This window comes from Rhynchophorus ferrugineus, unplaced genomic scaffold (assembly GCF_030347505.1).
Source record: "Rhynchophorus ferrugineus isolate W39M unplaced genomic scaffold, kcgeb_rfMv2 rfM11, whole genome shotgun sequence".
NCBI lineage: Eukaryota > Metazoa > Arthropoda > Insecta > Coleoptera > Curculionidae > Rhynchophorus > Rhynchophorus ferrugineus.
Window position 1 is genome coordinate 32,718,135 of NW_027472590.1, and position 15,477 is coordinate 32,733,611.

The 15,477-nt window shown below is 30.3% G+C and overlaps 1 protein-coding gene across 2 annotated transcripts in view; it reads left to right on the forward strand.

Moving 5' to 3' along the window:
- LOC143204963 (kielin/chordin-like protein) overlaps positions 1-15,477 on the forward strand; it is a 42,123-nt gene that overhangs the window by 18,611 nt on the left and 8,035 nt on the right. Inside the window, exons 1-3 of one of the 2 annotated variants that reach the window (XM_076417921.1) lie at positions 6,699-6,832; positions 12,295-12,465; positions 14,954-15,146. In XM_076417921.1, the coding sequence (XP_076274036.1) occupies positions 12,309-12,465; positions 14,954-15,146 (350 nt within the window). In that variant the 5' untranslated portion in view covers positions 6,699-6,832; positions 12,295-12,308. Of the gene's footprint in view, positions 1-6,698; positions 6,833-12,294; positions 12,466-14,953; positions 15,147-15,477 lie in introns of those variants that run through there. The other variant, XM_076417919.1, reaches the window with a different exon arrangement.

Here is a 15,477-nt window from a genome sequence, read left to right on the forward strand (position 1 = left end):
AATTGATTTTTTAAGGAAAAAATAAACAATAGATTTTTTCCTTCATATAAGGAGTGAGGAATTTGCACCAAAGTAACCTTATAATTATATAGTTTTATTAGAAAAATTGCATATTACCGTTGGCGGATATGTTAATATCCCTATTATGCAATAATGTAAACATCTAAATAATATTTTTTAATTAAATAAATTGTTTTTTTTTAAGAGAAAAAATAAACATAATCCATATATGGATATAAATGAGGAGTTAGGAATTTCGACCATAATGACACTATAATAGATTAGTTTTAATAGAAAAATTGCATATTATGATTATCGGATATATTAATATCCCAATTAGGAAATAATGTAAACATCTAAAATAATGTAAACAACCACAGAAATATGTCATAACAAAATTAATTGATTTTTTAAGGAAAAAATAAACAATAGATTTTTTCCTTCATATAAGGAGTGAGGAATTTGCACCAAAGTAACCTTATAATTATATAGTTTTATTAGAAAAATTGCATTTTACCGTTGGCGGATATGTTAATATCCCTATTATGCAATAATGTAAACATCTAAATAATATTTTTTAATTAAATAAATTGTTTTTTTTTAAGAGAAAAAATAAACATAATCCATATATGGATATAAATGAGGAGTTAGGAATTTCGACCATAATGAAACTATAATAGATTAGTTTTAATAGAAAAATTGCATATTATGATTATCGGATATATTAATATCCCAATTAGGAAATAATGTAAACATCTAAAATAATGTAAACAACCACAGAAATATGTCATAACAAAATTAATTGATTTTTTAAGGAAAAAATAAACAATAGATTTTTTCCTTCATATAAGGAGTGAGGAATTTGCACCAAAGTAACCTTATAATTATATAGTTTTATTAGAAAAATTGCATTTTACCGTTGGCGGATATGTTAATATCCCTATTATGCAATAATGTAAACATCTAAATAATATTTTTTAATTAAATAAATTGTTTTTTTTTAAGAGAAAAAATAAACATAATCCATATATGGATATAAATGAGGAGTTAGGAATTTCGACCATAATGAAACTATAATAGATTAGTTTTAATAGAAAAATTGCATATTATGATTATCGGATATATTAATATCCCAATTAGGAAATAATGTAAACATCTAAAATAATGTAAACAACCACAGAAATATGTCATAACAAAATTAATGGATTTTTTAAGGAAAAAATAAACAATAGATTTTTTCCTTCATATAAGGAGTGAGGAATTTGCACCAAAGTAACCTTATAATTATATAGTTTTATTAGAAAAATTGCATTTTACCGTTGGCGGATATGTTAATATCCCTATTATGCAATAATGTAAACATCTAAATAATATTTTTTAATTAAATAAATTGTTTTTTTTTAAGAGAAAAAATAAACATAATCCATATATGGATATAAATGAGGAGTTAGGAATTTCGACCATAATGAAACTATAATAGATTAGTTTTAATAGAAAAATTGCATATTATGATTATCGGATATATTAATATCCCAATTAGGAAATAATGTAAACATCTAAAATAATGTAAACAACCACAGAAATATGTCATAACAAAATTAATTGATTTTTTAAGGAAAAAATAAACAATAGATTTTTTCCTTCATATAAGGAGTGAGGAATTTGCACCAAAGTAACCTTATAATTATATAGTTTTATTAGAAAAATTGCATATTACCGTTGGCGGATATGTTAATATCCCTATTATGCAATAATGTAAACATCTAAATAATATTTTTTAATTAAATAAATTGTTTTTTTTTAAGAGAAAAAATAAACATAATCCATATATGGATATAAATGAGGAGTTAGGAATTTCGACCATAATGAAACTATAATAGATTAGTTTTAATAGAAAAATTGCATATTATGATTATCGGATATATTAATATCCCAATTAGGAAATAATGTAAACATCTAAAATAATGTAAACAACCACAGAAATATGTCATAACAAAATTAATTGATTTTTTAAGGAAAAAATAAACAATAGATTTTTTCCTTCATATAAGGAGTGAGGAATTTGCACCAAAGTAACCTTATAATTATATAGTTTTATTAGAAAAATTGCATTTTACCGTTGGCGGATATGTTAATATCCCTATTATGCAATAATGTAAACATCTAAATAATATTTTTTAATTAAATAAATTGTTTTTTTTTAAGAGAAAAAATAAACATAATCCATATATGGATATAAATGAGGAGTTAGGAATTTCGACCATAATGAAACTATAATAGATTAGTTTTAATAGAAAAATTGCATATTATGATTATCGGATATATTAATATCCCAATTAGGAAATAATGTAAACATCTAAAATAATGTAAACAACCACAGAAATATGTCATAACAAAATTAATTGATTTTTTAAGGAAAAAATAAACAATAGATTTTTTCCTTCATATAAGGAGTGAGGAATTTGCACCAAAGTAACCTTATAATTATATAGTTTTATTAGAAAAATTGCATTTTACCGTTGGCGGATATGTTAATATCCCTATTATGCAATAATGTAAACATCTAAATAATATTTTTTAATTAAATAAATTGTTTTTTTTTAAGAGAAAAAATAAACATAATCCATATATGGATATAAATGAGGAGTTAGGAATTTCGACCATAATGAAACTATAATAGATTAGTTTTAATAGAAAAATTGCATATTATGATTATCGGATATATTAATATCCCAATTAGGAAATAATGTAAACATCTAAAATAATGTAAACAACCACAGAAATATGTCATAACAAAATTAATTGATTTTTTAAGGAAAAAATAAACAATAGATTTTTTCCTTCATATAAGGAGTGAGGAATTTGCACCAAAGTAACCTTATAATTATATAGTTTTATTAGAAAAATTGCATTTTACCGTTGGCGGATATGTTAATATCCCTATTATGCAATAATGTAAACATCTAAATAATATTTTTTAATTAAATAAATTGTTTTTTTTTAAGAGAAAAAATAAACATAATCCATATATGGATATAAATGAGGAGTTAGGAATTTCGACCATAATGAAACTATAATAGATTAGTTTTAATAGAAAAATTGCATATTATGATTATCGGATATATTAATATCCCAATTAGGAAATAATGTAAACATCTAAAATAATGTAAACAACCACAGAAATATGTCATAACAAAATTAATTGATTTTTTAAGGAAAAAATAAACAATAGATTTTTTCCTTCATATAAGGAGTGAGGAATTTGCACCAAAGTAACCTTATAATTATATAGTTTTATTAGAAAAATTGCATTTTACCGTTGGCGGATATGTTAATATCCCTATTATGCAATAATGTAAACATCTAAATAATATTTTTTAATTAAATAAATTGTTTTTTTTTAAGAGAAAAAATAAACATAATCCATATATGGATATAAATGAGGAGTTAGGAATTTCGACCATAATGAAACTATAATAGATTAGTTTTAATAGAAAAATTGCATATTATGATTATCGGATATATTAATATCCCAATTAGGAAATAATGTAAACATCTAAAATAATGTAAACAACCACAGAAATATGTCATAACAAAATTAATTGATTTTTTAAGGAAAAAATAAACAATAGATTTTTTCCTTCATATAAGGAGTGAGGAATTTGCACCAAAGTAACCTTATAATTATATAGTTTTATTAGAAAAATTGCATATTACCGTTGGCGGATATGTTAATATCCCTATTATGCAATAATGTAAACATCTAAATAATATTTTTTAATTAAATAAATTGTTTTTTTTTAAGAGAAAAAATAAACATAATCCATATATGGATATAAATGAGGAGTTAGGAATTTCGACCATAATGAAACTATAATAGATTAGTTTTAATAGAAAAATTGCATATTATGATTATCGGATATATTAATATCCCAATTAGGAAATAATGTAAACATCTAAAATAATGTAAACAACCACAGAAATATGTCATAACAAAATTAATTGATTTTTTAAGGAAAAAATAAACAATAGATTTTTTCCTTCATATAAGGAGTGAGGAATTTGCACCAAAGTAACCTTATAATTATATAGTTTTATTAGAAAAATTGCATTTTACCGTTGGCGGATATGTTAATATCCCTATTATGCAATAATGTAAACATCTAAATAATATTTTTTAATTAAATAAATTGTTTTTTTTTAAGAGAAAAAATAAACATAATCCATATATGGATATAAATGAGGAGTTAGGAATTTCGACCATAATGACACTATAATAGATTAGTTTTAATAGAAAAATTGCATATTATGATTATCGGATATATTAATATCCCAATTAGGAAATAATGTAAACATCTAAAATAATGTAAACAACCACAGAAATATGTCATAACAAAATTAATTGATTTTTTAAGGAAAAAATAAACAATAGATTTTTTCCTTCATATAAGGAGTGAGGAATTTGCACCAAAGTAACCTTATAATTATATAGTTTTATTAGAAAAATTGCATTTTACCGTTGGCGGATATGTTAATATCCCTATTATGCAATAATGTAAACATCTAAATAATATTTTTTAATTAAATAAATTGTTTTTTTTTAAGAGAAAAAATAAACATAATCCATATATGGATATAAATGAGGAGTTAGGAATTTCGACCATAATGAAACTATAATAGATTAGTTTTAATAGAAAAATTGCATATTATGATTATCGGATATATTAATATCCCAATTAGGAAATAATGTAAACATCTAAAATAATGTAAACAACCACAGAAATATGTCATAACAAAATTAATTGATTTTTTAAGGAAAAAATAAACAATAGATTTTTTCCTTCATATAAGGAGTGAGGAATTTGCACCAAAGTAACCTTATAATTATATAGTTTTATTAGAAAAATTGCATTTTACCGTTGGCGGATATGTTAATATCCCTATTATGCAATAATGTAAACATCTAAATAATATTTTTTAATTAAATAAATTGTTTTTTTTTAAGAGAAAAAATAAACATAATCCATATATGGATATAAATGAGGAGTTAGGAATTTCGACCATAATGAAACTATAATAGATTAGTTTTAATAGAAAAATTGCATATTATGATTATCGGATATATTAATATCCCAATTAGGAAATAATGTAAACATCTAAAATAATGTAAACAACCACAGAAATATGTCATAACAAAATTAATTGATTTTTTAAGGAAAAAATAAACAATAGATTTTTTCCTTCATATAAGGAGTGAGGAATTTGCACCAAAGTAACCTTATAATTATATAGTTTTATTAGAAAAATTGCATTTTACCGTTGGCGGATATGTTAATATCCCTATTATGCAATAATGTAAACATCTAAATAATATTTTTTAATTAAATAAATTGTTTTTTTTTAAGAGAAAAAATAAACATAATCCATATATGGATATAAATGAGGAGTTAGGAATTTCGACCATAATGACACTATAATAGATTAGTTTTAATAGAAAAATTGCATATTATGATTATCGGATATATTAAAATCCCAATTAGGAAATAATGTAAACATCTAAAATAATGTAAACAACCACAGAAATATGTCATAACAAAATTAATTGATTTTTTAAGGAAAAAATAAACAATAGATTTTTTCCTTCATATAAGGAGTGAGGAATTTGCACCAAAGTAACCTTATAATTATATAGTTTTATTAGAAAAATTGCATTTTACCGTTGGCGGATATGTTAATATCCCTATTATGCAATAATGTAAACATCTAAATAATATTTTTTAATTAAATAAATTGTTTTTTTTTAAGAGAAAAAATAAACATAATCCATATATGGATATAAATGAGGAGTTAGGAATTTCGACCATAATGAAACTATAATAGATTAGTTTTAATAGAAAAATTGCATATTATGATTATCGGATATATTAATATCCCAATTAGGAAATAATGTAAACAACCACAGAAATATGTCATAACAAAATTAATTGATTTTTTAAGGAAAAAATAAACAATAGATTTTTTCCTTCATATAAGGAGTGAGGAATTTGCACCAAAGTAACCTTATAATTATATAGTTTTATTAGAAAAATTGCATATTACCGTTTTCGGATATATTAATATCCCTATTATGGAATAATGTAAACACTTAAAAAATATTTCTTAATTAAATAAATTGTTTTTTTAATAGAAAGATTAAACATAATCCAATGATAGATTTAAATGAGGAGTTAGTTATCCCATATATTAATATCCTTATAAGGAAATAATGTAAACATCCAAAATAATGTAAACAACCAAAGAAATAAGTCATAACAAAATTAATTGATTTTTTTATAACACTTCCGAGATCAGAGTATATATATATATATATATATATATATATATATATATATATATATATATATATATATATATATATATCTAAAATTCTCGTCAATACAGAGTACTACTGAGAAAGATCCGCTTTTGTCCTGTAAAAAGACTTTCCCTGTTTTTCCCGATGTTTTTACCCTTTTCTCTCCCGGAATCGGTTTTTTATGTGATACCTTAGGTTTTTCCGTTGTCACCGAACCCCTTTATGCTGTAAAAAGCTTTGCGTGTATACCAAAATCATTATCAAGTTATCACGTTAACAAGTCCGTGGCAAACATATATGTTTGCAAATGTCTACATATTAAAATGGTGAATGCGCAGGATTTAGCACAATAACCGTGTATCCACCTGCATCTTATATTTAGAAGTGTTCTAGTCATATATGCGGAAATATTATGTCAGGTGATTCATTCGATCGTCGAGCCGGCAAGTGCATCGTACATCGCAGATCAACTTCAAGGTATTTTATTATTTGTTGTGTATATTTTGATAAGATATTAATTTCTTTATTCCTGTTTATTTTGATATATTTGAAAACGGAAAAACGGAAAGGATTTCAGTGTCAAATACAGAAAGACTACGTTAATTTACTACAATTTATATTAGTAGAACTGTGAGTTACATAGTTACATAGTTACGTGACTAGGGCAACCGTTGTCATGCTAGCCATCGTTCTGGAAGAAATTATAATTGGAGTTCCAATTTAGTCTTAGCAAAATCTTCAGCTGACATATATTTATGTCTGCAAACAAACAAAAAATGGGACCATGGATCCACTTGAATGATTATTTAGATAAGAACTGATGACAATTATATTATAGAATTGATATATTATTTATAGATATAGAGGATGATGACTATCATGGATATCAGGTGCTTGCACATATTTTGATCGACGATATCTATTGGCAAAATTGCGAAATAATCATTGAAACAATCTAACCTAACTATTAAATTTCATGAATTTCACATATTATACATAAATTAACAGTTTTTGACTTAGTTTATTTTAATTATTCAGTACATATAGATGTTCATCAGAAAATATTCGAAATTGCATTTTCGAAGTTCGTTGCGTTTGTTTGATTAAAGAACTAAGCTGCCAGTAAAATACTTGTAGAACCTAGTGATGCACTGAGATGTTTCTGTATTTGCGATAATATGTTTTCTGGCTGATTCTCGATTCCTGTTTCCTACCTTGGAACATTAACTTCATCACGCAAGGTACTGAGCTTTGGCTGCCGATTGAACTTTTGTTTCTTACGCCGATAATAATTGGATTTCACTAAGATGCTCTTAGATTTTTTGTTGGATAGGACCCATGCTAAATCCCTTGTTAAACTGTAAGCAGATTTTTCGCCATACTTTACTCACGTTTTGTATCTTCTCGAGCAGTCATTTTAGTTTCGTTTCACTCGTTTTATCATATCTGAATCTTATTACATAATATCATGAAACTCTCTGTCCTAGATTTGATTTGAACTTTTAATGAGGTTATCTTATACATAGGATTCATGATTGATGGTTCGTTGAATAATTTAAGGAACCGAGAGGATAATATGCGAGATATGATTGGCCTCACAGCCCTTGTCTTTGTTGAGATTGATTGAACCGATTGTGAGTCATTCAGCATTCAGCCAAAGCTGACTAAACATTGATCTTCTCTTTTATCCATATACTGATCATCCTTTCAATTTCTCCTATGTAGACCTTCCCACACTCACAGAAGACCTTATACCTGCCTTTTGCCCTCAACAACCCTTTTAGCTAATGAATTACAGAAAGTTCGAGACGGTTTGAACTAATATTGATTGAATTTTTGTTCTTTGAGGAACTGCCTCTTCTCTTCGTGCTTTGCCACAAACCTTATCCACATTGCTGCTGCAATCTCACAATTGCTCAAAGTCTTTAAGAGCATCAACTATTGATTTTCTGCCTTAGACAAAATTGTTCTGATAAATTTCCATACCCTCAAATTTAACCGTTGCAAACACCGTCACTAAATTATTATATTAACTAGCGACCCGCCCCGGCTTCGCACGGGTGCAATGCTGATACTAAATTAAATACACTACAGAAAAAATATGAACGTTGTATATAAAAACATAGCGGCCCGCTCCGACTTTGCACGGGCATAAAATATATATGCCTATGTCACTCAATGAAAACATGATTAAAATCGATCCAGTATTTTTGGTTCATTCATTACTGCCCTTGGCCTGCACGCATTAAATTTGGAGTAAAACAATTCCTCTTCCCCTATACTTACTACGAAGATTTCCTGCTATCTTTGGAATATCTAAATTCATACAATTTTTATTACATTACACATTTTTAAACGCAAATTTTAAATTTGTGATATCTCCGAAAATATTTGTTAGGAACCATATTGATCTATATTAATTGCACACTGTATTTAAGGTACTTAATTCGATAAGGATTAATGCCGTATTGCTTAAAATAGCTTCGTAAATAAGCCATTTTCTCACGTAAAAAGTAAACAATAAAAATGGTTAATGTGGGTTATCCCTAAAAGATAAACATATACCAACGCGGACTTTTTTGTAGACCTTTTTATGGTGTACAATACTGTAGTATATTAATTTGATCTAACTCGTAGGGTTAGGCAGCGTTTTTGCTAATTGCACGTCAGAAACCTCTAAAATTAGCAATGTTGCCTTAGTATATTATGCATGTATTATACATATAAACCTTCCTCTTGAATCGCTCTATCTATTGAAAAAAACCGCATCAAAATCCGTTGCGTAGTTTTAAAGATTTAAGCGCACATAGGGATATAGGGAAAGAAAAGGCGACTTTGTTTTATACTATGTAGTGATTAAATCTCCATTTATTGTATATAATAAATAGATTATTATTTTATATTTATTGGTGTTCATTTATTTATGTTTCTACTCGACTAACGTACATTCATTCACATAGATTCACATTCATTTACTTTGGTTGTTTGAATTTTCCAGTTTTGAATACTACAGTATTGTACACCATGAAAAGGTCTACAAAAAAGTCCGCGATGGTATATGTTTATCTTTTAGGGATAACCCACATTAACCATTTTTATTGTTTACTTTTTACGTGAGAAAATGGCTTATTTAAGAAGCTATTTTAAGCAATACGGCATTAATCCTTATCGAATTAAGTACCTTAAATACAGTGTGCAATTAATATAGATCAATATGGTTCCTTACAGCATGTAAATTAAACAAATATTTTCGGAGATATTACAAATTTAAAATTTGCCTTTAAAAAATGTGTAATGTAATAAAAATTGTATGAATTTAGATATTCCAAAGATAGCAGGAAATCTTCATAGTAAGTATAGGGGAAGAGGAATTGTTTTACTCCAAATTTAATGCGTGCAGGCCAAGTGCAGTAATGATTGAACCAAAAATACTGGATCGATTTTAATCATGTTTTCATTGAGTGACATAGGCATATATATTTTATGCCCGTGCAAAGTCGGAGCGGGCCGCTATGTTTTTATATACAACGTTCATATTTTTTCTGTAGTGTGTTTAATTTAGTATCAGCATTGCACCCGTGCGAAGCCGGGGCGGGTCGCTAGTAAATAATAAATGATAATTAAAACGAGAAAACAGCAAACAGAGCATTTCAACAAACTCGCCATTTGATGAAACTCAGCTTGTACGGTACAAGACGCAGCAAAATAAACCGAATACGAATAACGTAGTGACGCTGACCGTCGCGTCTTTAGAAATGAACTCTTATGAAGTTCTACCATTCCTGGGACGTGTAGTCATTCATGGTAATTACTAAGTATTCGCAAATGCAACAAACTCTACAATTGGAAAGAAGCCCCAATCTCGACAGTTACCTTTACATTCTCGTTCAAACCTTCTCAAAAGAAAACATAAACAACCCAATATTAAAAGCTCTAAAATATCGTACACTAGGGTAAGGTTTATGGCTCGGTGAATGAAGATAAGAAGAAATGAAACAATGATGTTTAATATTATGTATACATTATGGAAAATACAATTAATAAAAAAGTGGTTCCACGACTGAACACAACAGGTAGATACTGAATGCACTAATGTATCCTTCAATAATCTCCCAGACAAACGTCTCGGGGTTGTCAGCTATTCGTTTTTTTTTTTGCCTGGAACCGGGTAGGGGAATCCTGTTACGGATACCTGGTCGGGAAGACCCGCAAGAATAAGCGAGTTGGACTGGTTATGTGGAGGCTGCCTCTGGGCTACCCACTAAACCCCACCCTATCAGCTGATCCAATGACCCTAACTGATACTTCTTACTGTTAGTAAGGAGGGTGCCCGTAACCGGTAACACCGTTAAGAGGCACAAGGGCCAGGCAAGGACGTGGCGTCGTTATCACACCACGCAGCTTGCGGTACGAGTTAATCGCTCGCCGGAGAAGGTCGAGACAATTAGGAGTTAGAGCACGACGGGGTAGTGTCGGCTGTGATAGAATAAGACTACGAAGAGCCGAATGAGTTATTGGCCTGAGATATCGGCCAGCTCGGTAATACATCTATTGTCCGAGAGACGAAGAGTGAAGAAATATCTCGAATAAACCTCGGATATAAAATCGTGAACTTGGGGGACGTCTGTTTCTCTATGAATTTGATATTCTCCTGAGAATTTTGTTTTGAAACACTTGGAGACGTTCCACCTGGCTAGGGGAGACGTATTTTAGATAGACACTGGAGCCGTATAGAACGACTGATCGAACCAGCATCTTGTACAGGAGAGATTTTATAGATAGAGGAAGCCTGCTGGCTCTGTTGATAAGCGGGAACAGCAAATTAACAATACCTTGACCTTTATGGAAGGACTTTTGAATGTGGGAATTCCACCTAAATTTGCGATCGAAAACAAGAGCGAGATAGGTGGCTTCTTCTGACCATGGGATTTCTGCGTTCTCGATTTTAAGACGCGAAATGCTCGGTGCAAAACGCTTCTTGTGGAAGAAGATGGCCTGGGTTTTCTGTGAGTTGACCTGCAACCTCCAGAAATGTAACCACTGGACCGTCTCATCGAGTTGTTTTTGGAGTCTGCTTCGGATGTGCGGTGCTACTCTTGAAGAAGCAAAGTAAGCAGTGTCGTCTGCGTAAAAAGCAGCTTCAACTTGTGGTCTCCTAGGGATATCTGAAAGAAAGATATTAAATAGAGCGGGTGCCAGTGGGGAGTCTTGTGGAACTCCTGCGTCGATGGTTTTCCGGCTAGAGAGAATATCTTTAATCTTCACCTGGAACGATCGTCCTGACAGAAATGATTTGATAAGAGCTGTTAGGTCATCAGGTAGACCTGATCGGATGCATTTCGCCACTAAGCCTTCGTGCCAAATCTTGTCAAAGGCTTTGGTTAGGTCCAAGAAGACCGCTCCAAGTCTTTCACGTCGGTTAAAAGCACAATTGATTTTTGCGGCCAGCCGATGGGCCTGATGAACGGCTGAATGTTTAGCGCGGAACCCGAATTGCTCATCTGGAATGATATTGTTTGTCTTCGTAAAATCATTGAGGGCATAAAGAATTGCTCTTTCAGCCAGTTTGGAAATGGATGTCAGCTATTCGTTATCGTGTTCTAGTTGGCGCTGCTGGCACTCCGCTCATGTTCAACATCTGGGATTATTTTTCTGGGTATTTTATAGACAGTTATTCCACTATGTAAAATTTGAAATGCCTCAAGGTAGATAGTCCGAACTATTTGATGATTTCCTTGATTGGTACATGTCTCGGTGTTTTAGGAAAATATTTATCGAGAAAATACAAACATATAAAACTCGCATTTACATTACTTACATTAATACTTCGTATTTTAATCAATAACTATCGCTAATTAAACTACGTGAAGGCACTTAACAAATCACCCTTTTTATACGATAATAATAATCGATATATACGTATTCGATGATTGTTCCAGATATCGTTTGGAAAATGAAGTCTCGTATTCGACTGGCGCTATGTTTCTTCGCCGTCCAATGCATCGTGGTGCTGACCCAGGCCGTAAATCTGTCAGAGAACGAAATAGACCAGGAGGAAGCGTCGTCCGGGAACCACCCAAATCCGAAAATGCCAGCCAGCGAGATGCCCCGTAAGTAATTTATCGACCAACGGCGGCGAGGATCCTGATTTATGTGTCGTACGTAACGGCGAAGGTACGATCGGATTTATCGAGTTATGAACGTCCGCCCCGACGGCCTATGGATCTCTTCCGTACGGTACAGAAAAACAGCTTTCTTAGAGGACCGTTATTTATTATGTCGATCCCATATTTTCAACAATAACAAATTTATTATATTTCTGGTGGGTTTTATTGAACTTATTTGTTGTCGCGGTAATAAATATGATTCATATTGACGTATTCTTTAGAAATTTTTATAATATGGTGAATGCGACGAAATATTGCCCCTTATTTATTAATGTAAATATCCATGTTCCGTTTCCAAACACTTGTCTTTGACAAAGCTAGTATAAATATTTTTATATAATCGTAAACCAAATAGTTTTGTGTTAAAGAAAAGTTTCATTCGGAGTTTTATTGGATTATTTTATTGAAAACAGAATACGCAATTAAAGTACGTCAAGTTCTTGTAAAATTTATCCAAAAATTTGATTAAATGAGATTAGTTTAATGAGTTCAAAAATTACTATCTTTTATTATGAGATGCTTGTGTGTATTTTAATCATAAATATACAGTACATGGACAAAATAATATGAACACTTCGCATATACACAATGTGTATTTATTATTAAGGTATTGTGAGCCACCATTTGCAATTACGTTGAGATCTGACGATTGTGCCAGTAAGGGAAGATGTTTAACGAGATTTTGATGTTACTCATATTAAGAATGAACATTTTTGGCTAATTGTGTGGACGTATTAATATTTTGGAATATGGCGGTGTTTGGCAGCAATATGTTATATAGTAGCAATATATAGTCATAGTAAGAACTTCATCATTGGGAATGTTGATACATTAATTCGTAGTAGTCCGTCTATGTGAATGAATACGACGATATTGACCCAAATCATAACGAAATCCCTCCACTACATTCCAACTTGTAGGAAACAATACAAATTATGATTCTTATGACCATGTCACATTATTTCGATGAAGAACCTAAGTTGTAAAGTTGTTGACCACTATATGTATTGATAAAATTGTAGAATATCGATTCAAAAATTGTTAAGCAACCAAAGTTGACTGTTAAATTTGATATATGAAGTTATAGTTATAGTGATGCTGCTCCGTTATATCTCAACTGTCAGATTTGGCACCAACGATATAGAAATGGTGATTTTCATGTTAACAAAATTGCCTGGAGGACCAAAAACCTTCGAAGACTTATTCCACAAAAACCCAGTTCAAACTGCCAATGAATTTCAGACACATTAACAGTTGATCAAACAACTGTTTTGAGACGTTTACAAGACGTGGATGAGATCCAAAAGAAATCAAAATGGCTAGGCTACAAAATTGGCTGAACATGTCATTTCGGACTGCTTCATCATCTCCATTTTATTGCTTGAAAGGCAAAAGAGGTTAATTTTCTGCGACGTATTGTAACTGGTGATGCATCTAATACGACAGTCCCAAGCTGGTAAAGTCATAAGTTAGTCCAGGGGCGTCATTCACATAAACACTGCAGTGGAGTATCCATGCACATAACGGATCAAATGAAAAGTCCCCGGCCTACCATAGTTAAACACATTTTTTTGGCAAAATTAGTTTTTTTATTCAACATAATTCCCTTCAAGGGTGATACACTGATTATAGCGACCCTCCAACTTTTCGATATCAAATTTGTACCGATTTGTTCTTTGCTTCAAAATAGGCCTCAGTTTCGACGATCACCTCTTCATTCGACGAAAATTTCTTCCCAGCGAGCATTCTTTTGAAATCTGAAGACAGGAAATAGTCGCTGTGGGGCAGATCTGGAGAATACGGTGGGTTGGTGGATTTTTACCATCGTTTTCACTGCCTTCTGACACGGTGCATTGTCTTGGTAAAGCAGCACTCAAATGAAGCCATTTTTCGCCAAAAAATGGCCGCAAAGTATAATACACAACAGTGTTGGTGCGATTATAAATAAATAAATTAAAAAGCACCATGTAGCGTAGTACTTACGCTTAAATTTGAGGGTATGGAAATTTATCAGAACAATTTTGTCTAAGGCAGAAAATCTAATATCAATAGTTGATGCTCTTAAAGGCTTTGAGCAATTGTGATATTGCAGCAGCAGTGTGGATAAGGTTTGTGGCAAAGCACGAAGAGAAGAGGCAGTTCCTCAAAGAACGAAAATTCAATTACGTACGCTCCAAACCAACATGATCCTTTGACACGATTTCCCCATATTGTCAGAAACATTGAAACAACTGTAAAAAATGGCGGAAAATATTGTTTTTAATATATTGTACCCATTTTTTCAATAAACACTTTTATAATGTGAAAAATGATTATAATACATGCAAGCATATAATACGTTATTCCTTTTTTTAGATTGAAATTTATTTTTTTTAATTTGGTCTATGATTGCTGTATGTTATATAGACAAGTAAATATCTCCTTCTTTTAGTTGAAGTTGACATTTTAAAACTGATGAAGGTGTCGCATAAGGATCAAGGAGTGTCAGCAGTGGAAGGACCGATAGCGAAGTTTCCAGCGTATAAGTTCCGGCTTCCATATGGAAACGTGCCCATGATGAACGCCGAGACCGTTACCGAAGCAATGAATAAAACGAACGGTTTCACCGTTATATTTTTATACAGGTTTGTTCATGTCGTTATATTGAAATATATACAATTTTTGATTCCTTTCAGTAAATATTATTCATTGAAAATATTGCGATATAATGGATTGAGGAAAAAGTACTTTCGGTTTTTACATCTGCCGTTGTGATCAACGACTTTATGTATTTTTTTGTAAAGACTTTTGATTGTAGCTTTATACAATTAATAGATTTTTACAGACTCAAAATAAGTGGAAGTAGCATAGAGCAAGAAATCGCCCACATTTTTTCGAACATAAAAATACAAAATGTGAAGAAAATTGCCTTCTTATCCAATTTCAAAATACAATAAGTTTAGACTAAGTCAACCA